This window comes from Neofelis nebulosa, chromosome 1, assembly GCF_028018385.1.
Source record: "Neofelis nebulosa isolate mNeoNeb1 chromosome 1, mNeoNeb1.pri, whole genome shotgun sequence".
Taxonomy (NCBI): domain Eukaryota; kingdom Metazoa; phylum Chordata; class Mammalia; order Carnivora; family Felidae; genus Neofelis; species Neofelis nebulosa.
Genome location: NC_080782.1, coordinates 215,456,915 through 215,483,385, shown reverse-complemented (window position 1 = coordinate 215,483,385; position 26,471 = coordinate 215,456,915). Strand labels below are relative to the sequence as shown.

The 26,471-nt window shown below is 40.5% G+C and overlaps 1 protein-coding gene across 4 annotated transcripts in view; it reads right to left on the bottom strand.

Moving 5' to 3' along the window:
- Nucleotides 1-26,471, bottom strand: part of DGKH (diacylglycerol kinase eta) — a 184,115-nt gene extending 157,644 nt beyond the window's left edge. For 3 of the 4 annotated variants that reach the window (XM_058684159.1, XM_058684185.1, XM_058684178.1), the window contains exons 1-2: nucleotides 26,228-26,471; nucleotides 19,197-19,421 (exon numbers count right to left, since the gene is read on the bottom strand). In XM_058684159.1, coding sequence (XP_058540142.1) covers nucleotides 19,197-19,421; nucleotides 26,228-26,287 — 285 coding nt within the window. In that variant the 5' untranslated portion in view covers nucleotides 26,288-26,471. Of the gene's footprint in view, nucleotides 1-19,196; nucleotides 19,422-20,103; nucleotides 20,927-26,227 lie in introns of those variants that run through there. The other variant, XM_058684169.1, reaches the window with a different exon arrangement.

The window sequence follows — 26,471 nt, the reverse complement described above, 5'->3', positions numbered from 1 at the left end:
GTCATCCCTACTGAAATATCAACAGCATTTTTCATAGAACGAGAACAAACAATCCTAAAATTTATATGGAACCACAAAAGACCCTGAATAGCCAAAGCAATCTTGAATGAGAAAAGTAAAGCTGGAGGCATCACAATTCTGGACTTCAAGTTATACTACAAAGCTATAGTGATCAAAACACTGGTACTGGCAAAAAAAAATAGACACCTACATCAATAGAACAGAACAGAAAACCCAGATATGAACCCACAACTATATGGTCAATTAATCTTCAACAAAACAGTAAAGAATATCCAGTGAGAAAAAGACAGTCTCTTCAACAAATGCTTTTGGGAAAAATGGACAGCAACATGCGTAAGAATGAAACTGAACCACTTTCTTACATCATACACAAAAGTAAATTCAAACTGCATTAAAGGCCTAAATGTGAGACCAGAAACCATAAAAATCTTAGAAGAGAACACAGGCAGTAACTTCTTTGACACTGGCCGCAGTAACTTCTTTCTAGGTATGTCTCCTGAGGCAAGGGAAACAGAAGCGCATAAATAAACTATTGGGACTGCATCAAAATAAAAAGAAAGGAAACAATCAACAAAACTAAAAGACAACTGACAGAATGGCAGAAGTGATTTACCCGATTTGCAAGTGATATACCTGATGAAGGGTTAGTATCCAAAATATATAAAGAACTTATACAACTCAACACCAAAAAAACCCAAAATGATCCAATTAAAAACGAGGCAGAAGACATGAACAGACATTCCTGCCAAGAAGACATACGGATGGCCAAAAAACACATGAAAAGATGCTCATCATCACTTATCATCAAGGAAATGCAAATCCAAACTACAATGACATATCACCTCACATCTGTCAGAATGGCTAAAATCAACAACACAAGAAACAACAGCTGTTGACAAGGATGTGGAGAAAGGGAAACTCTCCTACAGTGTTGGTGGGGATGCAAACTGGTGCTGCCATTATGGAAAACAGCATGGAGGTGTCTCAAAAATTAAAAATAGAATTACCTTATGATCCAGCAATCCCACTACACGGCATTTACCCAAATAATACAAGAACACTAATTCAAAGGGATATATGCACCCCTATGTTTATAGCAGCATAATTTACAATTGCCAAGATATGGAAGCAGCTCGTGTCCATCAATTGATGAATGGATAAAGAAGATGTGGTGTGTGTGTATATACATATACAAATATATATATATATATTTGTATATATATATACACACATATATACATATACATACATATATATATAATAGAATATTATTCAGCAATAAAAAAGAATGAAATCTTTTCATTTGCAATGATGTGATGGAGCTAGGAACTATAATGCTAAGCAAAATACATCAGAAAAAAGACAAATACCGTATGATTTTGCTCATCCATAGGATTTAAGAAACAAAACAAACAAGCAGAGGGAAAAATTAAGAGAGAGACAAATTAAGAGACAGACTTAATTACAAAGAACAAACTGATGAGTTGAACAGGTGATGGGGATTAAGGAGTGCACTTGTCGAGATGAGCACAGGATGATGTGTGGAAGTGATGAATTACTATATTGTACACTTGAAACTAATGTAACACTGTATGTTAACTAACTGGAATTAAAATAAAACCTTAAAAAAAGAAAATAGAAGTAAATAGCAAACACCCATAATTCCATAACACAGTGGGAAACCACTATATCTTTGGTATCTCCTTTCGTGGGGCTCCAAGTCTACACATGGTGTTACAATCTCCTTTTCATATATTGTGAGTACCTTCCATGTCAGCATGGTAACAAATAGTAATTTGTTCCTCTATCTACTCTCATAGCACTTATTGAACATCTACAGCCTGCCAGTTACTGTGTACCTGATGGAATTTTTTTGATATGGATATAGCATAATTAATTTAACCAACTCTTTATTTTTGGACATTTTTATCATAAACAATGAATGAGAAATAATCTTTCTGGCTAAATATTGAATAGGTTTGAGAAATTATTTGCCTTGCCACTTGGTTTATGGTGAGTTTCAATATGTCAGGATTCAACAAGCTTTTACTTCCTATTTTCTTCCTTAGTGTCACATTTTAAAATTCTTGCCAAAAAAAAAAAAAAAAGAAAGAAAGAAAGAAAGAAAGAAAGAAAGAAAGAAAGAAAGAAAGAAAGAAAATTCTTTCCAACCCTGAAACTATACAATTACTTATCTATATTTATTCTAGTACTTTTATGATTCATTTATTACAAATGTGATCTTTAACCTATCCAGAAAGTATGTGGTTCATGGTGTGAGGTAGGGATTGGGCTTCCAATTTTTTTTAACTAAATGGTGAGCCAGTTGCCTTAAGAGGAATTACTAAGTAAACCATTTTTCCCCACTGATTTGAAATATTATTGTACTGTGAGATATATTCTTATATATTTATGGACAAGTTTCTGAACTTTTTATTCTGTTCCATTTATCTTTCAATTTACTCCCATATCAGAGCCACATTCGTTGGTTTTTTGTAGCTTTGTGCTAAGTTCCATTACATCTGATTGGCTAAGGCCCTTTTGTTATTCTTCCTTTTCAGTATGTAACTCGGTATTATTTTATGACCTTGCAGATCATTTTAGTAAGTCAGTCAAAATTCAGATAGCAAACGTATTTGTAATTGTGTAAAATTTACAGACAAACTGAGTAAAACTTAATAAATAGCATTTGTCCAAATTCTTTTTGACCTTCAGCAAAGTTTCACTGTTTTCTTGATGTTTTCAGTTTTTGTGATGTTCTGCACATTGCTTAAGCTTACTTTTCATTTTCATCTCACTAAAAAAAATCTTATAATATTATTTGAGTTTATAGCAAGCCATTCCTATGAAGCATACTTATAATTGGTTTTAATTACGGTAAAATGCACTTAACATAAAACTTATCATCTTAATCATGTTTAAGTATACAGTTCATTGGCATTAACTACATTCACATGACTGTGCAACCATCACCACCATCCATTCACAGAACACTTTTCACCTGGCAAAACTGAAACTCTGTCCCCATTAAACACTAACTCCCCATTCCCCAACTTCCCCCAGCCTCTGGCAACCAACATCCTACTTTGTCATTGTTAATTTGGCTACTCCAGGTACCTCATGTAAGTGGAGTCATAAGTCCTTTTGTGGCTGCTTTATTTCACTCAGCGTTACAGCCTCAAAGTTCATCCATGTTGCAGCATGTGTCAGAATTTTTTTCCTTTTTCCGGCTGAATAAACTCCTCTTGCAGATATATACACCATGATTTGTTTTTTCAGCCACTCGTCAATGGGACATGTGAGTCACTTTTTCTTTTTGGCTCTTGTGAATAATGCTGCTATGAACAGGGGTGTACAACTGCTTTATAATTTAAACAGGTTATATATCACGTGCTCATATTGTGTAGATGGCTAATGAAAGTGTACATCAAGTTCCCAGGCCTTATCAGCCTGTAGGTATACAAGAGGTCACAGTGAGGACAATAACCCACACTTTGCTGGCTGTTTCTCTTACTTGTTCATATAGAACCCCAGTCCTCCTCCTTCATATAAATATTTCCCAGGGAATGTCTCCTGTATGTTCACAGTTTCCCTTGACAGGAAAGTCAGCACATGTGATTTCCCCCGTTCATTCCAGCTTCTCAACTACACCACACACACTGGGCCCTGAAGGTAATAATGTCATAGAATGAGTATTTTCCTGTCCCCTCATTATATCTACTCTCATGTTCCTTAACAAAAGAGAATGAAGGTGCCCATCCAATACAGAATGCTCCTCTTTAAGAACAGGAGGGGAAGGATCACGAATGCTTGAATGGTAATAATTTAGGATTGTTGTGCTATGCATGGATGAATGGACGATGAGAAGATTCAACAGGAGAAAGCTGAATCTCCTTCAACATTGTTCCCTTCCTACTGTGGAACCTTCGCTAGATCTATGATAATGGCTCTGGCCCCTTATCAACTCACAGAAAGGTTTATAATTACACAGCTTTGATTCTGGCCTGCCAAAGGCTGGATACGAATGGGGATTTTTCACTATGATCAAAGGTTTCACCAGCACCTCACTGACTTGTCCTTCTGAGTGCAAAGGTACCTCCGGAAAGAGTGTCCTTCACCTCGAGATTCTTGACGATGTGGCCAACATTTACTAGCACTTACTGTGCACCAGGCACTGAACTAAGGACTTTATCTCTTCAATCCTCACCAGACCCTTAATGAGAATTTACAGACAAGGAAACGAACACTTAGCTTAACCAATAAATACTGGAACTAGGGCTCACGAGTTACTTAATGCATGTTAAGGTTTCATTTGTATGTTTTTTAAAAATTCCAACCCCAATCCATTTATTTCTTCAAGGAACTGTTTTCATGTTCTAAGTAAAAGATTCTTTGTATTTTACTATTGAAGGGACCCCAACTATGCATACATGATCCAGAGATTTCCCCAACAAAACCTATTATTAAGGCATCCATAAAGCATATTTAAAATAATTAAAACTGCATAGCATTTTTTAGTAGACTTTCTTTTCTTTTTCTTTCTTCTTTTTTAATTTGAGTGACTAAAATGAAATTCTTTGCAATGATTTTCTCTTCTAACTTTCCTTAGCTGCTTGGTCCCATAGTTACTTCTTAAGATGTCTCAAGTGCTCATTCTTTACCCAGCATGAATTCCAGAACTTGTCATTGGAATCTCTCCCTTATATCCACCCTCAATCTCCCTGTCCCCTCTTGTTCTGCCATACTTACTTAACCAAACCACAGCCCTGGTTAACCTTAGTTCTCTACTTACTCTGTGCCTACAGCTATGCTGCTGAACATCGTCCCATGGCCAGGCTGATGGTGCTTACCTTAAACTCATGGTCACTTGCCTCAAGTGTGCCTGAAATGCCACCTGATATTCACACTGCATTTCTCTACTCCATTCCCTTTTCCACTCTCCTATTCAAGTATTTCGCACCTTCTCCTCTCTCCCCAGATCTCCAAGATCCTCTCCACCCCCCCCCACTACCCCCCCCCCCACCGCCAGCTCTTATTCTGAGCTGAGGATCTAGATTCTTACTCCACAAAGGAAGCTGCAAAAAAATCAGAAAAGAACTTCCAAAAGTGCCTACTCCTGCATCTACTGCAAACTCTGGATAAATAATCCAGCTCCCAGGAAAGGTCAGCCTTTCACAAGACCCCATCCTGCCCCACATATTGGTGAGGGGTGCATCTATATCCCTCAGTGACCCCCACATGGAAGACTGACAGATACATTTCCTTGGGACCTAGGGAAAAAAAATTCTGACAATAAAATTTGTAAATAATCTTGTTGCTTTGGCTGCCAGGAAGTTTGGGGTCAAATTTACAACGCATCTTTAATAATAGATAGACTAGATAGATAAAGAAAGAAAGAAAGAAAGAAAGAAAGAAAGAAAGAAAGAACACAGACCCTACTTTATAGATTAACCTACTAACATCCATGGTCTCTTAGTCCTATCTATATTTTCCCCAAGCTTGATACACAATGTTGAATGTAAACCACTTGAAATATTTTCAGAAATGTTGGGAAATAATAGTACATAAAAATAAATCAGGCAGAGAAGTGGGAAGAAAGGAGCATTTCAGGTAGATGGAATATCATGGGAAAACACTTGGAGGTACAACAGTACCTGCCTTTCTTTGGGAACAGAGGAGAATATGGCATGATCGGTCACAGGATGACAGTGACAGGAAACACAACTGTAAGAACATGACACTGACTCCGCCTGGTAGGCTCTGACACCAGATATCACTTCATTCAGATCTCTGTTCAAAATCACTTCATCAAAGAGAGAGTCCCTCCTGTACCTAGTCAACCATAAGCTTATGTGCTTATGAACATCTGACACATGTTTGTATATATATGTATTAACTTCTCCCTCAATAGTGATCTAGTAAGCAGAGTTTTTTTATATTATTTTATTATTCCAGCACCTACAGTGGTATTCAATAAATACTGGTTAAATGAACAGAAAAGTAGTTTACCATCAAATTGAGAAAGACCTACTAAGCCCTGCAAAGGAATTTAGAACGTATTCTACTAGTAACGGGCAATGTCTAAGGGTTCATGTAAAGTGTCCCCTCTTACAAAGATAACTCTGGCAGCGCACCAGAGAGGAAATCCATTGCAAACATCCAAATGATGAGTTTTGCAGGTCAAATGAAGTTAGGGTAAGTGGCAATGGAAATACAAGGGAAGGGATGGATTCACAACAGACACATGCAGCAGACAGTATATCACAATAGTTAAACCAGGCACCAGAAAGGTCACTGGACAGCGATGTGACCTTGGGCAAGCTACTTATCAAATTCTTGGTTTCCTCACTTCTAAAATGAGTATGCTAGTTGTACCCACCGACTTGACAGTTTTTGTTATAAAGATTATATGAATAATGTATGGAAAAAAAAAAACCAGAATTGACCACATTTGGTGGCTGCTCCATCCGCACGCCTAGCACTCTGCCCAGCCAGAATGCATACGTGCTGACAGCAAATGAGTTAATGAAAATGAGTAGCAAGATAAAAAGTCCAAGTTAGCTACAAGGCAAATCCTGTAAGAGAGAAAAGTAGTGAAGCCAAAAGTACTCAGTAGGTGGGGAGACTATGTACATACCTGTTCAGTTTGAGAATATCGAGGCTGAGAAGGCAATGGGGACCCACTATATTAGGCACTGGTAGGCAAAGGAAATAGAAGTCCAGGTCTCAGAGGCTGGAGAAAGACGGGTACAGCTGGTAGCTGAAGTCTAATCTAATCGATCGCATTAACTAAGACAGAGGCAAACAGACTTAGAATAAGAATCCTAGGAAACAAAAACATTTAGCATTAGTGAAATGAGTTGGGGCTAGAGACTGACAGGCTGTAAAAAGGTAATAAGAAAGATAAGAGAAATTTAAACGTTGAAAACAAAAGAGGAAGATGCGAGAAAAATGGTCAACATTGTCAAAATTGGTATGAATACGACAGAGTGACAACTAAAAAGAGAGCACGAGATTTTAGCAATTAGGTTGTTAGTAACCTTTGCAAAAGTTTTCATGAAGTGGTTGGGGCAAAAGCCAGATTATATGGACTGAGGAGTAAACAGGAGTTGAGGAGACAGGGAAGGTGTAGGGAAGATCATTTCAGGATAAAGTAGATTTGGCCACAAAATCACCTAAAAGCCTACCTGGCCAATTATTTCCACTACCACCTCTAAGTGGTCACTCATGAAAGTACTTTTTCATAAGAGTCTTGTAACATACATTACTCTAGAAACAAGGGTGACCCTAGCTAAAATCATCAAGTAGAGTAAGCCTATCTTCGTTACTCTTGCAACATGAGTTTTCACCTGCCCAAAGGTAGCTACCCCTTCATGGTAGCAAAGACATTTGATTTTTAATGACAAAATAATGGCCTATAAAATTATAGTCGTTTTATCAAGTCTTTCGAATAGTCAGCAAAGAACAGTAATCTAGATACCCTACTGATTTAGTTATGCAGAAGATATATGTATCATGAATAACTGAGTTATCAGAACTTTATACCCATTTTTTAAAATAATTATAAAAATCAGGGATACAACAGCATACTATGTATTTCTTTAGCCTTCATTGCTCACCTACCACCCTATGAGCAGAAATCACTATATCCATTTTGCATGCCAGAAAGCTGGAGTTCACAGAGATGAAGTATATTGGTAAGAGTATGCTAACTAGTGTAGCAAACCATGCCCAAATCTCACCTAACACAGTAAAGGTCTATTTCCCTCTTGTGTCACAATCCAATGTGACCAGTGAGGTTTGGGAGCAGGAACACAGATGCTTTGGTCCATGAAGTCATTCAGGGATCCAAGCTCTTCCCATTAAATTATCTACATCTAGCTGGAAGGTGAGAGAAGGGACAAAACAGAGAGAGTCCCATAAAAGGCTTTGGAGGCCAAATAACAAACATCACTCACACCCATATTCCACTGGCCTGAACTCAGTTACATAACCCCACCATTTCCACCAAGGGGAAATGAAGTCCAATGATGGGCCAGGAAGAACAAGAGAAACACAAATACTGATGAGCACAGCGTTCTCTGTCACATTAAGTGACATGACTAAGGTCATCTAATAGTACCTGAAAGAGCCAAGATGCAAACCCAACTCTGCAAACTCCTGAAAGGAAACTTGCTATTCTATGCTTCTTAATAAGATTCATTTCGTTGACCCACCCCCAATTTTAGCACCTCTCCAAATGACCATGACAGTGATGGGTTATAGCGTGTGTGTGTATTTTTTCATCTATATTTGTTGCCTGTCCTGCAATCCTCCTTACAGATCAATGGTGTTAGTCTTCCAAGAGGTGTATGGCCAGATATAAAATTTGGGGGGCCCTCTGAAGCCCATCCATGCTATGGAATGCATGAACCCCAGGCTAAGAACTCTTCTCTATAGTACCACCTGACTTTTGATATTGTTAACTTACTTCTAACTTTCTACCTGCTTCCCTCTAACTTCAACCACCCCCAACTTCAGTCCCACTGACCTCTTCCTCCTCGCAGCTTCTGTCTCTTGGCCTTCACAGCTGCTGTTCCTTCTGCCTACACTGCTTCTCCCTCAGAGGTCTACATGGTTCATTCATTCCCTCAAGATCTTTGCTCAGATGTTACCTTTTCAGGAAGCTCTTCCCCTCTCCTCCTCCCCCACCCATACTTTTCCACTATAGTACTTCTCACCTTCTACTATGCTACTCATTTTACATATTTATGAGATCATAACCTTTCCTGGCATTAAATTGTGAGCTCCATGAAGGCACAGGTTTTTGTCTATTTTGTTTATTGCTCAATCCCTGGCACCTATGAGAGTGCTTGGAACAACATAAATATCTTTTTGAATGAACTGGGGGGCAACAAAGGACTAAAAAAGAGAAGGAACACACAGGTAGATGTATGGTGTTGGAAGTGTTCGGGTTCTTAAACTGGATTCACAGGTGCTCATTTTATCATTCTGCTTTGCAAACTACAGAGATATATTCATATATATATAACACATATATAACATACTCATACACTATTTTAATTGTACACATTATGTCCATATAACATACAGAACATATATTAACATGTAAACATATATAAAACACATTTATTGCATATTAATTATATATAACATTATTTTGATGTTATAATTTTAAAGTACTGTATGAGTTTGTACAAACAATCCTACTCAAAACAGTGTGCCCGCTCAGCTATATGCCCTGGCAGCCTTTCTTATCTAAGTAAAATAGGCAGATAGAGAAAATGGCCCCCCAAATGTCATTTGCATTCCTTAGCTAGTTAAAAATAAATTTTACTCATATTTTTTCCTCACCTATGTTTTAATAGGCCATGTGGAAAATTACCTTATATAATTCTTTTTAGTGCTGTATCATGACCTTTTAAAATAGCATCTTACCTTATGGAAGTGAAACTAAGAGCTGTCTTTGAGAACCTGTTTGGAAATTTAGATACCTAAAAGCATTTCTTCTAAATTAGCCCTTCCAAAGATGTTTTCAAACATGTTTGTTTGAAATCTAGCTTTATTTGGTCCCTTAAATGCTGATCATGATTTTGCTAACAGTAATTAAAATCCGTATAAGTTTCAGATTTCAGTGGAAATATTTTCTTCAGAAATTTACTTTTCAAACATAGGCTCCAAACATGTCACTGAAACCATGGGATTCAAATGCAGAGAGACATTAAAAAATCTAGCACCTTGGTGAGAGATATGCTTACAGACTAAACAAATTGATAAAGGGCAGGGCAGGGAGTTGGAGGAAGGGGCAGGGAGAGGGGAAATAGGGCTGGGAGGGGGAAGAGGGAGGGGAGAAGAGAAGTTGAGACCGCCTGCATACATCCGTGCCTGTACCCTGTGGAGGTAAGGCTCCAAAACCCAAACCCAAACCCAAGATGCTCACGAAGCTCCTGAAAACAGGCCTTTGGAACATTGTGTCCACTGTGCCAGGGAATACGGTGCAGTAGTTGGAAGTCTCGCTTTTGAGTTCCAGCCTGCCCTTTTACTCAGCACATACTAAACTGAGCCTCAGTTGAATCATTTGTAAAATTTTAGATAATTTCACACAACTGTTAAGTAAACTCATGTTTATTCAGTTAATAAAGCTGCTCTGTAAAAAATCAAATGTTAAGTAGAAAGGTATTTTAAAATTTCTGACACAAATGCCCCAAGCCTGTACAAAAAGATTCAGTATAGTAAATTACATCCTGGTGGTTTGAAAAAGTCCTGATACTCAAATGGCACAGTGAGAAGGTTAGAAATCCCAGCTCTGCACATGATAAAGTTGATCATATTTCTTTGGTATAAAACAAGAGCCTAATAGTCTTCCAAATATCCTCATAACAAAAAGCAAAGCGGGGGGAGGATTATTACCATGTATGTTCACTGGGAAAAAATAAACGACTACCTAAAGCAGAAACAACATGCACTGAATCCTAAATTAAGGCTATTATCAATAATGGTTATTAACCATTTTAAGCCAGTTAAAGTAAAAAACACAAATGTGTTTCAAGTAACTGAATATTCATAGAGAAATATACTTGATACCCAGAAAAACCACACAAATTTGCCAAGGGAAAATTATGTACTAACATGTTATGGCCTTTCTCAAAGGTCTATCCTTGGATAGAAAACAAATGCTCTTTAATTAAAACCTTTGCTTATAAGCACATTTCCTGAGTAAGTAAAGTCTAACAAATCCAATATGAGTGAAACACTGTACCCTGGAAACAGAGAGGAGCCCCGGGTGGCTGACAATAGTCGTTTCATATAACCTTTTGCCATCCCTACCACAACAGCAAACATGCAACCTTAAACTAAGTGAAAGCTTTCTAAATTTAGACACTTTCAAATAAGGTATCTTAAGTTATATGTAAAGGTTTAGTAAATTATTTATTATGCCTCTTATCTTTAATAATGGAATACCATGTTTAACTTGTAATCAAAATGGAAAGAAAGCTGTTATACCATATATTACTGTACCAAGACTCAGAGTTTCCAGTCTATATTTAGTTCACATTAAAATGGAAGCAAAGACGCAAACCAAGCTAAAAATAAAATGTTCTACAAAGATGAGATTTTTAAATGGATTGAAATCTAGCTTTATTTGGTCCCTTAAGTGCTGATCGCATCTAGCAGCACCTTAACTTTGCAGTGCTTTGCAAACCTAACTATACCATTTTCCATCACCTAGAATAGGGGTCAGAAAACGTTGGCCCACAAGCCAAATCTATGGGTCATTTCCTTCCGGCCACCTGATTTTGTACAGCCTATAAGCTAAGAAGGTTTTTACAAGTTTAAATGGCTTTTTTTTTATTAAATGCTTATTTATTTTTGAGAGAGAGAGAAAGACAGAGTGCAAGCAGGGGGAGGGGCAGAGAGAGAGGGAGACACAGAATCCAAAGCAGGCTCCAGGCTCTGAGCTGTCAGCACAGACCCCAATGTGGGGCTCAAACTCATGAACCGTGAGATCACGACCTGAGCCAAAGTCGGACGCTCAACCTACTGAGCCACTCAGGTGCCCCTAAATGGCTTTTTTTTAATAAAGAAGAAGAGGATGAAGCGTATTTCTTAATACCTGAAAATTATAAGAAATTCAAATTTCAGTGTCCTTAAAGTTTTACTGGACATCACCACACTTATTCATTTAAGTATTACCTATGGCTGCTTTTACACTAAAACAGTAGAGTTGAATAATTTCAACACAGACTTTATGGCCCACAAAGCTTAAAACTTTACTATCTGGACCTCTCCAGAAAAAGTTTGCCAATTTTTGCCCTAGATGAATGTTAATTATTCTTATTATTCAAGACATATTCCTGCTCATTATCCAGCAAAATGTTAAAGTTCTTACTTGCTTCTCATATCATATTGAGTTTCTGAGCTATAAACCTGTCAATATTACTTTATTCTCATTTCTTAACAATCTTCTAGCCATGTTTCTATTTCTCATCATATTTGGATCATTACCGAGCCCAATGATTCCACTCAGAACTGTGGGTAAAAGTTTTAAGTAATATTTTATCTATTCTGTCTCTGTTTCAAATGTTAGATATGAGCCATCATGGCCCACTAATGGGCCACCACCTACAATTTGAAAAATGCTAAGTAAGTCTTCCCTAGACTATTCTAACTACAGTTATGGTGAAAGATAATGTTTTAATTGCACAAATTGTATCTCATAAAGCAATGAAAAACACAAATTAATACTTCCATGTATGGCCTTACCATCAAGGTACAAGAATTTATTTATATATCCTTCATGTTAAAGTAAAACCAAGGTACTAACTGATGATTGTAGTGACTATTTTCTTAACGTGCTTCCTAAAGACATGTCTGAATGCAGGTATAATGTTGCAAAGTTCTGAATATGTTTCCAGTGGTTAGGTAGGTTTTACCTAAATTTAAATACCCATAAATATTCCATATTAACTGTAAGAAGACATAGAAATATTGGAGAAATGAGAGCACAATAAATCTACCTAATTAGGAGATATTTTTGACACATGAAGCTTCAAGAGCTTGGCTGAGATGACTCATTGTCAGAAAAAGTCATTGACTACGGTATTGGCACAAAAACAGACACATAGACCAATGGAATAGAATAGAGAACCCAGAACTGGACCCACAAATGTACGGCCAACTAATCTTTGACAAAGCAAAAAGAATACCCAATGGAATAAAGACAGTCTCTTTAGCAAATGGTGCTGGGAGAACTGGACGGCAACATGCAGAAGAATGAAACTGGACCATTTTCTTCCACCATACATAAAAATAAACTCAAAATGGATGAAAGACATAAATGTGAGACAGGAAACCATCAAAATCCTAGAGGAGAAAACAGGCAACAACCTCTTTGACCTCAGCTGCAGCAATTTCTTACTCGACCCATCTCCAAAGGCAAGGGAATTAAAAGCAAAAATGAACTGCTGGGACCCCATCAAGATAAAGAGCTTCTGCACTGCAAAGGAAACAATCAGCAAAACTAAAAGGCAACCGACAGAATGGGAAAAGATATTTGCAAATGACATATCGGAGAAAGAGTTAGTATCCAAAATCTATAAAGAACTTAACACCTGAAAAACAAATAATCCACTGAAGAAATGGGCAGAAGACATGAATAGATACTTTTCCAAAGAAGACATCCAGATGGCCAAAGACACATGAAAAGATGCTCAACATCACACATCATCAGGGAAATACAAATCAAAACCACACTGAGATACCACCCCACACCTGTCAGAATGGCTAAAATTAACAAGTCAGGAAACAACAGATGCTGGCGAGGATGTGAAGAAATGGGAACCCTCTTGCACTGCTGGTGGGAATGCAAACTGGTGTGGCCACTCTGGAAACCAGTGTGGAGGTTCCTCAAAAAATTAAAAATAGTACTACCCTATGACCCAGCAATAGCACTACTAGGAATTTATCTGAAGGATAAAGAGTGCTGATACACAAGAGTGCTGATACATAGGGGCACATGTACCCCAATGTTTACAGCAGTACTTTCAACAATAGCCAAATTATGGAAAGAAGCTAAATGTCCATCAACTGATGAATGGATAAAGATGTGGTTTATATATACAATGGAATACTATTTGGCAACGAGAAAGAATGAAATCCTGCCGTTTGCAGCAACATGTCTAGGACTGGAGGGTATCGTGGTAAGTGAGATAAGTCAGTCAGAGAAAGACAGATATCATATGTTTTCACTCATATGTGGAACTTGAGAAACTTAACAGAAGACCATGGGGGAAGGGAAGGGGGGTAAAATAGTTACAAACAGAGAGGGAGGGAGGCAAATCATAAGAGACTCTTAAATACAGACAACAAACTGAGGGTTGATACAGGGGACCGGGGAGAGGGTGATGGGCATTGAGGAGGGCACTTCTTGGGATGAACACTGGGTGTTGTATGTAAGCAATGAATTATGGGAATCTACTCCCAAAGCCAACACTGTATGCTAGCCAACCTGACAATAAACCATTTTTTAAAAAATTAAGTAAGATGAATGTATTGGAAATTTCTATATGTATGCTATCCATAAAGTTAACATTACTTGGATCTCTTGGAGAAAAAAAAAAAGAAAAAGAAAAAGTCATTGAGATGGTTCATTTGTTGATACCACGTGGCTTATGATGGTTCAACAATCTTAGCCTACAAATCTGACCAAGGTTCCTCCAGCGATTCCCTGTATTCATGGGCCACAGTATTCACTGGCCAACAAAAAGCAAATGAAGCTTCTTCCACATTCATGTTCAAAACCAAGTTGGTCTGAGTTCATATTAGTGTTGTTTCAGAATGCCTCTTTCTCAATAAATACACGTGAAATCCTCTGCAACAGTAAACCTGAATGTAAAATCAACCTCCTCCTTAAGACAGAACTAAGGATTAGGAATAACGGCCAAGAGTAACGAGATAGGAAGAGATAGGATGAATTATAGCTCCTGGTTTTCCCACATCAGCACCACTTTCACTTTTGTACAGTAAGGATTTTTTTTTTTCCTTTGGGGAAATCGAAGCAGCCACAAAATTTTCTAGAGTTTACCACCTGGGCAGCCAGATTAAACTACCTGAAATTCTACTTAGCTGAAACAGAGATAAAAAGTAAAAAACAGAAAGAGAGAGAGAGAGAGAGAGAGAGAAATAGTACACAGCAAGGACAAAGAAACAGGAATAAAATGAAAAATGAAAAGAGGAACAAAAATGTGGGGTAGGTACTAAGATGTGCATGAGAATTTTATTATTAAACCACACTAATTTTAAAAGCATGTAGGGGCGCCTGGGTGGCGCAGTCGGTTAAGCGTCCGACTTCAGCCAGGTCACGATCTCGCGGTCCGTTAGTTCGAGCCCCGCGTCAGGCTCTGGGCTGATGGCTCGGAGCCTGGAGCCTGTTTCCGATTCTGTGTCTCCCTCTCTCTCTGCCCCTCCCCCGTTCATGCTCTGTCTCTCTCTGTCCCAAAAATAAAAAAAATAAAAAAATAAATAAAAAAAAAAAATAAAAGCATGCTAGTTTTATTCTTTACTTTAAAAGTCATTATATCCACTGCAAATAAACCCCGAGATTAGTGTTGTCCTAAAATAACCCGTATTTCTTTCCATAGAGAAGTGGGTAATTAAATGATGATATATCATGTTAGGTTGAACCACATGAAATTTCCCACTTTCAACCTGTATTTTCCAGCTTTACTGAGATATAATTGACAAACAAAATTATATATACTTAAAGTATACAATGTGATAATTTGACCTACACATTGTGGAATAATTACTACACTTAGGTCAATCAACATATCCAGCACCTCACATAGTTAATGTGTGTGTTTGTGTGTTAAGAATGCTTAAGATCTATTCTCAGCAAATTTCAAGGATACATGACAGTATTATTAACTGTAGTCGCTATGCTGAACATAAGAACTTACTCATCCTATAAATGAAAGTTTGTAGCCTGTCTCTAACATTTCCCCATCTCCCCTATCTCCCAGCCCCTGGCAACCCACCATTCTACTCTTGACCATTTTTGACCTACTGACATAGCAAATTCTCTTAGTTCAACCTAATATCATGGAATACTTTCCCAACACTAGGAAGAATGAGGTAGATGTATACACGCCATTAGGGAAATGATCATGTTATAGCTCCAAACAAGACACAGCATGTGTACGGAATGTTCCCGTTTGTACTTTTTGAAAGAAACATATGTATATTCATAGACATTTTCTGGAAGCCCACCAAGAAAAATGTCAACAATTGCCTCTGAGATGGGAGACTACAAGGTCTGGAGGAAGAGGGAGATTACTTGTCCCTGGATACCCTCCCATCACTGAATATCCTCTCACATTGTTAAATATCTTATTATATGTATTATTACTTGTTTCAATTAAAGAAAAACCTGGAGACTTTCCAAGTGCCACAATTAATTTGAGATTATTCAAATTATTTAAAACATTAACCAGCATTTACAACAAAGAACACTTTAAATAAAGTAATTACTTTAGTGGCCTTTTTGTTTTTTTTTTTTTGTTGTTTTTTTTTTTTTTTTTTTTTTAGTGGCCTTTTTGACCCCAAACCTAAACTAACCAAACAGCTTTATGCTCATTAAGGCTCTTAAAAGAAACTAAAATAAGTACTCTGTTTTCACAATAATATCCATATATATGAAGCATTATATGCAAGTGTATAATATATACATTATTCATTTAAGTTACTCATTTAAGAAATATTTTTTTTTGATTTCTAGGTACAACTCACTCTGCTGTAGGCCTTCTGTATATCTACATACAAATGTTTTATAAAGAGACAGCATATATATGCATACACATGAATATATGTGTATATGTGCATAGGGATGTGTACATGGACCACACACACCATCCTGGGCTGCTATTCCTCCAGGATCAAAGATGCCACTAATAACCATAACCTGTCAGCTCTAATGGTCCCTTGATGCATCAATCGTATGTATGAGCAAAAACGGCTTTCTGTCTTAAAAACCACCAGGCCTTGGGCTAGTCCTGGCCTCCTTTTCCTCCAGACTGTCCCATCTTGCATATCTGTGGAGGTAATCAAGCAAGTACAGTCTTTTTCTAAAAGATTTTTCCCTTAACTCTTAGCTGGGTCATAATTGAAGACTGGGCACCACTATTCAATTTATCAGTTCTCATTCTATGAATCCCCTCACTGCACTAGCTCTCTTCCTTGAGAATCAGTACTGTGTGACAAAGAGATACAACTAATGAAATCTGTAGCAGGTATGAACAGTCTGGATTGCCCGTGAGGGCAGGGAGAGAAGTTGAGACTCACTGGTCTCAAGAGTTTTAGGCCTGGATCTCAGGTGTTCAGATACAAAAAGGCTGATGAACTTACATGCATTTGTATGAGTTAGTATAAAATATAGAATTTCTGAAATTTAAGAAATGTTTCTTGGGAAATTTAAGAAATATTTCATTTAGTGATCACTATGTATAATCATGAGAACAAAATATGTGCGAAATATTTTTATTAGAAAGTTAAGTGGAAACCCAGTAATAAGTATGCTTTTTGAAATTATTCTTAGTCTCAAACACATGCTTTACCCCCAATCACAGAGAATATAACATTTGAAGAGTATAATCTTAGCTATTACCATGAATTCACGACACCTACAAATTTTAGTTTTACTCCCCCCCAAGTTTTTAATTAACTTTACTCAACACAAATTAGAGCCATACATTTTCTTTCAAACAGTATAAATTCACCGGCTAATTTTAATATAAGTTTGCATGGAATTTTAACCACTTCATATGAATCTATAAAATACACCATTTTTTAAACCTGCTGAGTTGCCATTAATAACACGGTTTTATGAACTTTTTTTTTTTAAGTAAGATTTCAAATGTTAAAGGCACTGCTAGAAAGTCCCTATCTTCTTTAGGCTTAATCTTCTAAAAATACATGAAACCCCATATCCTTAGGTTATCATAAATTCTATAAAGAATATCACTATTAAAATGAATTACAAGATGTGCAGATTTAAAAAAATGACCAAAGTGGGGCACCTGGGTGGCTCAGTCGGTTAAGCATCTGACTTGAGCTTAGGTCATGATCTCCTGGTTGGGAGTTCTAGCCCCCCATGGGGCTCTGTGCTGACAGCTCAGAGCCTGGAGACTGCCTGGGATTCTGTGTCTCCCTCTCTCCCTCTCTCTGCTCCTCCCGCACTCATGCTTTCTCTCTTTGTCTCTCAAAAATAAATGAACATTAAAAAAAAAAATGACCGAAGCAATCTTTGACTCTTTGCTAAGTGAATCTTGCTAACACTTGTGTGTGCTTACACATACTTATTTTAGAAAATAAGGAGGCAGGCTAATAAAAGCACAATTCCACAGACCTACAATAAAAGTTCTATTCTCATATAGGGGTCCACTGACCTTAGGAAACAAATTCTCATAAAAGTAACTATATAGTGAATTAACTTTTGCAAATTTATTTTTTTAATGTTTTATTTATTTTTGAGAGAGAGACACAGAGAGTGAGCAGGGGAGGGGCAGAGAGAGAGAGGCACAGAATCCGAAGCAGGCTCCAGGCTTTCAATTGTCAGCACAGAGCCCCATGCGGGGCTAGAACTCAGGAACCCCAAGATCAGGACCTGAGCCCCAGTCAGAAGCTTAACCAACTGAGCCACCAGGCACCCAGCAAATTTATTTTTAAAGAGAGCACACAAATCCCGTGATTTGATTCTTTTCAATTTGATTCTTTTCAAATACCTCATTAAAATCCAACCAGGGATAATTGATCGTTAAAGTAAGCCTTTTAAAGTACAATGAAAACTTAAAAATATAAATAATCCTTCAGTGATAAGCATTTGCTATGTATATGCTTAAGATGTAATTAAAACAAATCAACTTTGTTGATTTGTCAAGAGTCAAAAGCACCTGCTACATAAACAAGAGTTAACACAACATAGTAAGTCCACATAACACAAAGAGGTTAATTTTCATTAAGTTAACCATCGCTGGTAAGATCTGAACTCTGCACTTAGCAGGAACCCAGGACTCAAAAGCCTGGCTCGCTGTTGTGTCGCGCAGGGTGTGCTTAACCTCGAACATCATTTACACAGGCAGGGAGCCTCGGCTTCTGCCTTCCAAAGGGCAGCGGGAGGCAAGGGGGGTGTCCGCTGTCACCTCCTCAAACAACCTTTCGGAGTGGGCCTGGGCCCGCGGGAAGGAAAGGTGGGGGGCTTCTTGCAACTCAGGCTGGTCGGCCTGCACTGGGCTCCCTACGCAATGCACATGCTCCACCCAACCATTGCACGCAGGAAGGACAAAAAAATAAAACAGTCCTTTTAAGTTCCCTGAGTGGGAACTCTCAAGAGCGCTTCAGCATTTTCCCACGCTCCCGCCGAGCCGCTGGTTCCCTCTCCTTCACGTCGGCCGCCGAGCTCCCCGGGAGCCCACCCTCGCGGCCTCTCGCGCGGAGCCCGGGACTCCCTTCCTGCCGCGCGGCTGTCCAGCTCCCGCGGGCCCCGCCCCCGGGCCAGGCCCCGCCCTCACCTTGTGGCCCACGTTCCCGGGATCGCCGGCGCGCTCCGCGCGCTCCGGACGCCCTCGCTCCTTTTCCCCGCCCCGCAGCTTCCCGCCGTCCGCGCTCCCCTTAGACCTCACCTTGGTCCGGATCTGCCCCGAGGTGGACACTTTGCGGATCAGTTTCTGGGGTCCCTCTTGCTCCGCTTCGCTGTCGGAAGAATCGTCTCCGGGCCCCGCCGAGGCACCGGCGGGGGCGACCGCGGCGCCGGCCCCGGCGGCCGCTCCTCCCGCGGCGCCCGGAGGGTGGTGCTGGCCGCCGGCCCCGGCCATCCTCTCCGATTCCTGCGGGGACACAGCACCGCCCTGCGGGGGCGGCGGCAGCGGTCAGTGGGTGCGCTCGGTCCGAGCCGGGCCCAGAGCCCCGCGCCCGGCTGCAGCCGCCATCTTCCGCTCCCCCAGCCGCCCCCGCGGGGAAAGGGTCGCGCGGGATCAGACGCCCTCCCGGCGGCCGCCCTCCAGGCCCCTCTGCCGGGCTCTGGCCAAAGCGGCGACCGCAGTGGCGCACGGGGGACGCGGACCCCGGCCCGCCTGGGACCCCTGCTCACCCAGCCTCGAGACGTTACAGGGTTCCTGACCCAGAATACGACTTGGCGCGGGTAGAGAGGATGGGAGTGACAGAGGGATAGGGGCAACCTACCACCTCTTGTGGGGTCTGGGCTCCCCAGGATGGACGGGAGGGCGGGGGTCGGGGGGGGCAAGAAATCTCCGAAGCCACCCTCCACAGGCCGGGCGGTGGCGATGCTCCCTCCCTTCCTCGGTTCACTGGCCGCTGGGACAAGAACGGCCCTAGGAGTAGAAGGGGAACCTACAGCTTCCTCCCGACTCCCTTGGGTACACCCTGCCACCCCCTAGACCTAGAATCTCTGTCGAGTCTTGGGCCTTACCACACGGTTCCCACTGAATAAAAGTCCCTTCAGCCCCCTAGATGGATGGGCGCTGCCCCTTGTCAGTCTCACGACCCCAGCGCATCTCTGATGAACCATACCTCTCCCGCCTCTGCTTTGGGGTTCGGGTCCTTTCAGCTCTCCCGACCGCGGTGTTTAGTTTCTGGCCCACCCCCACCTCCAGCCGGCGCACACGGAAGAGAAGAGCATTTTCCGGGAGGTTCCACTCCGCTCTGAGAACTTTTCGTTCAGAAAGAGCGATCCCTTTGGCTAACAGGAAACTGGGAAGGGCGTGGAGAGAGCGCAGAAACAGGAGAGCACACGCAGCCCAAGACCACAGAATGCAAAATAAATGTCTAAACTGAAGCGCTAAGCGAGACTGCCTGGAAGGAAACAATGCACTGAAGCCATGTGAACGCCGGTGCCCGAGCACGAAAACATTGGAGGTCCTGGGAGAGCCACTCCCTAACCCGGACCAGAGCAGGAGGAAACGGGATCAGCAGGCTGCAGCCACAGCTCACAACTCGTCCCAAGTGAGCTGGTTACGCGGGCACTCGGGAATAGCAGCCTTGCGGCGCGTTGTGCATGCTCAGCGTCAAAGAACCCTTGTAGGTGTGGGAGGACTTGGGGGAGAAGATACTAAAATGACAGATTCCTCTTGTCATCCACAGAGAACTCTAAACTTAGCTGTATTTTTAAGTAGGGCAAAAGTCCCCGCCAGACTGTGGAGTCTCTTCACACTTCAGTAAAGCATTTAATCTCTTAAACGTGTTCAAGTCCTTCAGTACCCATTCCTATTTTTTCGGTTGACATGGCCTTCTACGCTTTCAGTTGACATGACCTTTAAGAGTCCTCCAAACTACCATTCTGTTGGGGTTTTGTTTTGTTTTCTGGGTTTTTTTAGTTGAAATCTTCCAGTAATTTGATTGCTATGTCAAAACTAATTTGCTATGTCAAAACTAACTAATAGACTAATATGTCTGTTGGGGTTTTGTTTTGTTTTTTGGGTTTTTTTAGTTGAAATCTTCCAGTAATTTGATTGCTATGTCAAAACAGTTCTAAGAGGTTATAAATTACAATATTCAATCCCAATACTGTATATCCACACTGTTCGTTAAAAGGTAAAATGTGATGGTTTGAATCTTCCAAGGTAGGAGATTGATGCCTTGAAATACTAACTGATGGAAGCTACTTCTCTAGCTTCAGTTGCCTTCTTTAGGAAGGGAAGGAGCTAGGCAAAATAAACTTGGAGCCCTTATGGTTTTGTAGATACGTAATTCTATATCTACAAAGAATATTTTGTCGTGAAGGGAATGCTTTAAGAGAAAAAGTGATCAAAATAATGGTCTTTAGCTCAACCTAATTGTTTGGTCAGTGAGGAGTCCAAAGGTTTGAAAGTGTAGCCAAGAACACCTAGTAAAGGGCCTTTTGAAAGAATAAACCTAGTTCAGACTCTTTAGTGTTAAGTGAGGCCTAAAATCATGAGCTGGGGCCAAAGTCAAAACTATGTGATTAGCTATTCTAATGTTCTACTCACTTTACCGCACCAACTTTTGTTATACAAAAGTTAGTCAATTATGTTTTCATTCATACTTTAGGCTTTCAAGTTTTGTATAGTAACATTTTCCTGAATCCAGGCTATTAAACTGACACTGTTTTCACACCTATGCCCATCCTGTGGTCTGAATTAGAGAATTCAATACATTTCTCATTCTCATTCAAACACTGTTTGCTTACAGATATCTTAAGAGTTTCATGTGCAAGAGCTGGGCAATTAATACCTCAAAGTAAAGGTATTTATTACTCCATAAAAATTTACCATCAGTTATCCCTGCTCTTCAAACACTCCTGTAACAAGTTCTAAAACTTGGTGGTGACTTTGAAAGCATAGCCAGTCTTAGCCTACTCATGCTAAATAAATTATCCCTGCTCTACAGTTTATAGGACACTCAGAGTGAAAATACCATGTAGGTAAACGAAGGAATGTCACTTCATTTCCCACAAAAGGCAACTCATGAAAACCCTCTTTTCTTCTGAGATTGTTTCAAGTAATCCCTCATGTAAGGTACCCAATCCATTAGATTTTTCTCAGGTCTTATCCATAAATTAGAACTTCCCAGAATGAATATCCAATCCTTATATCATAAACCTGCAATGCACTTCACTGCCCTTAAAAATATAATAGCAATGTCAAGAGCTCCATATTTTCAACCATTTTAATGTAGCTCAAAATGACAACTGAAACAAATTTCAAATATGTAGTATATTGCATTATTTCTTTGATTGACAAGATTCCCTTGATTTTTTCCTTACTTGGTGTTTTCAGATAATTTCTTAGATGTGTCTTACATATTTCTTTTATTATTGTTACTTTGAAATCTGTTTGGAACATAACATATCACAAACACACTATTAAAAACTTGGACATAAGCCATGTAGACACTGCATTCAGGATGAAAGGGAAATAGAAGCTACCACTAAATTGGGTTTCTACTTTATAGGGCTTCCTGCCCCATTTAAAGAAATAAAAATTATTACACTCAAGATGTATAAATCACAGCCAATTCTCATTCTGATAACAACTTTATGAATATTAACATATTCTTACTGATAGATATTTTTAATTATATTCTTCTTATTAAGCATTACTTATAAACAAGAGTTTAATATCCACTTGCAACTTTTAAATCCCATATATTCTGTGCTTTTATGTTAAACATTATATCACAAATACATAGAACTCTACCTTTATATACTGAAGAACCCAAGTTGGCACTTTCAAACAGTCACGTCCTAGGATGCACATTCCTAATCAATGGAAACCATGCAAAAAGAACACTGCTGGCTGAATAAGTACAGGCCTGCTTCCATTCAAACTTTCCATAATATACTGTTACATATTTGGAACTTAACATTCAAAACTTTACTCCATTAAAATGTCCTTGGTTGTTACCTGAATGAAAAAGATTTCCTATTAATCATGATATAACTTCATGTACCAATGGTCATCCCCGTGCCTAGGGCAAAACCCACTGTCATCTAGACCTAATGCATAAATACGCTTATAGCCTCTCGTTTACATTTTTGCCCTTTTTCCTTTGGAACTCTTACTTTTCTAATTCTCCATTAGTTTTGAACAGTTTCATCAGAGCCAAGTAGACAAAAACTACATAAAAATAAAAACAAATTTTAGTAAGTAAAATGTACCCTAGGATCCTAGTATCACTGTCTAAGGACTACTTTGTAAATACTCCCACAATTTTTAAGTTTTGGCTAGAATTCAAACTACCCATCCCCTCACCCCCACCCCAGGATACCATCTATGATATTTGGCTAAGTATCTTCCCACCCATCTATTCCCACCACCGAAATATTTTCGTACTGATTAGAAATTTAGGTAATGCCTCTATTTCCACTGATATGATTGCATTCTAAAGCTAGCATTAAAGAAAATACACAGAAACCTGAATGTTAACATTTATCTTCTTTCAGGCCCAATGCCCTGGCTGGAGGAATGATAAGGCTGTTTATTTAAATGCCCTCACTTAACTAAATAATTTCATTTTATCTCCAAATATGAAAAATGTCATGAAGTCCAGTAACTGACTCTCAACTCCAGACATGGGTACATTGCAGGCCAGAAGTTCTGTTCTCCTTACTATTATTCAGCATCAGTACCTGAGATTATGTCTACTCTTTTGAGTAGATCCATGTAGAATCATGGAATCATATCATCATGTTTTAGGTTTCATCAAAAAAAGAATGAGAGTAAATCCTTATAGGTATGCTATTATGCACAATAAGGAAGAATTCAGGGTCTGTGTAATGTGAATATTTCCTATTCAATATTAAATGTTCCTACTATAAATATAAATGAGTATACTTTTATGGTAAAGTATTAAAGTTGCCTATATTTGCAATCAAACAGCAGATCTTCAATAACTGCCAAATGGACTCCAGACGTTCCTTAGTCCAAGGTCTGTGAGGATCCACAGATTGGGCTTCAGGAACTCTGGTTTGCTTGAAATATTATTATTGGTTTTATATGGCATGTTGCATAGGTACATCGTGGGGAGAGACTCCACAGCTTTGGTGCGGTTCTTAAGGGGATCACTGACCCAAGAGACACTGAGGAATCCCTGATTTTGAGGAATTTTGTGTCTTTCAATATATATTTAGATTCAGCTGATATTTCCTCCCTTAGATCCAAAGGTCTGAAATAATTAAAATTTAAGTATTCTTTTTTCCCTAACTTATCACCCCTTTTTCTCCTATACATCACTTTTCAGAAATTTGGGTAACATTTTTTTTTTAAAGAACTTAAATGAGAATTCCTCTTAGACTTTGTGGTCATACATGTATGCCCACAGGTTTTCAAATAAAATCACTTAAGTATCATTTTGTGCCACACATGTAAGACCTCTGAAGATTTTTTTTTTTTTTTTTACTATCTGAATATCAACTACTAACATATGAAACAAGATGTTCTGTTAAGAATGCATGCTTTGTGAGAATATAAGGATTAATGTCTGTGTTAACTGCTATATCCAACGGTCCTGGGACATAGTAGGTGCTGGATAAAATATCTGCTGAGTAAATAAAAGGGGCTTCAGTGTTAAAAGAAAAAAAACCTGATTTTTTAAGGACAGTTCTGCAGTCTGGATAAAGTGTCATGGTTCATTCACACATTCCTATTAGGGCTCTAGTTTTAAAGGCTAATACATGAGCATTTTCATTTTTGCCACTTTAAGTAAAACAACATTAGAAGTTTTTCTCTACTTTTCTAGGCACAAAGTAGTTCTGCCATCAGTACCCTAGAGCAAAATGAACATAAAAGGGTACTTTTCCATGTGATTGGTGTTGGCTTACAGCATCCAGGTTCAAAAGATACTTCATATAGGAAAGTTTAAAAGTAAAAAAGTAACAAAATCAGGTCAGTAAGTTTAGTTCTCAATGGTCTTTGATTTAAACTTCAAAACTGAACTGTAGTTTTAGTTTCAGGAATAATTTAATCCCCAGTGATAACCACAGAAGAAATACGAGCAGATGGGCCAACCTAAGGACATGTTCAAATTTCCAAAAGCAAAGACAGCTGCAGATACAGATGGATCAGAGTCCAAGGACACTTCTGAAAGGTCGGGAAACAAGAGGCAGAGAAATGTATTTGGGCAAAGGAGCTGAGGGTGTAACATACTCAGAAAAGAAAAAGGAAAACCAAGCCTGGCACCTGACCTAGAAGCTCTTAACAGGCAGGGGGCCAGCCTGAGCAGACACGCAGAGTCCCTGGGAAAAGAGCATCCGAACACGTTGAACAGAACACGGGTGAGGCCAGAAATTTCAGACGAGGCTTTCCAGATAGGCTCAAGAATTTCACCCAACACGGAGTAGCAAACATCGAGGCAGGGCGTGGAGAGCCAAAATTCGATGCCAGGGAAAAGGCAGCCCACACAGGATTACAGAGCTCTGAGTGAGACGGGGATTCCGGGGTAGAATCCCTGGAGGGATGTGAGATGGTTCTGACTGTCTGAATTAGAAGAAAGAAGGAAGTTGGAGGAGTTTGAGGGAACAAATCCAAAGCCCCCCGGTCTCCTCCTCCTTATCCTCAAACACACAAAACACACGCACACGCTCCTCTCGGTCCCTAAAATTACCCAACCTCCGGGCTGCAAGTGAAGTGAGATCAAGGTTAGCTTCTCACTCCATCCCTGCCAAAACCCTTGAACCCTGGAAAAGCCGGGGCTGTAGCGGCTAGCGGGAGGCGTGGCTCCAGGCTCCCGGCCGGGAACAGCCTCCGCCGCCGGCGGTCCTTAGGAACCTGCGCGCCCAGGTGACGGCCGGGGCGCGGTCTCAGGAGGGAAGAGCGGTCCCTCCCGGCCCGCACGCTGACCCCACCGTCTGGGTTCCTCGTCTCCTTCCTCCAACCCCCCTCCCCCCGGCTCTAAAATCAAGTCAGAAGTTGAGAATTCGATGGAGCAACGGAAACGGTCCTCCGAGGGCCGTCGCCAGCGGTTTGCCAGCGGCCGGCCCCACGGGGAGAGCCTCCGCTGGCCGGACAAAGGCGCTCCGGGCGGCGCGCGAGTAGGAGCCCGGGCGGCGGAGGAAGCGCTGCCCCGGCTGGGAAGCAGCTGGGGACCTCATCCCGGGCCATTTCCTGAACGGAACCCGGCCCGGGCGGGGGGGAGCAGAGGAGAAGCGGGAGGGGGTGGGCGCGGGCGCTGTACCCACCGGTTCCTCCCAGGCCGGGCTGCGGGCGCCGGGCGCGGGGCGCACGTGCTGCGGCTCCATCGCGCCGCCCGCGCCCGCCGGCCGCCCGGGCGCGGGGACCGGGGCCCCCGCCGCCGCCGGGGCCGCTGGATGCGCTTCCCTCGCCGCGGTCCTCTCGGCCGCTGCCGCCGCCCCGGCTCCTGCCCGGGGCCAGCCACCGGCGCTCCCGCCGTCTCCGGCTTCCGCCGCGCTGCGCTCTCCCGCC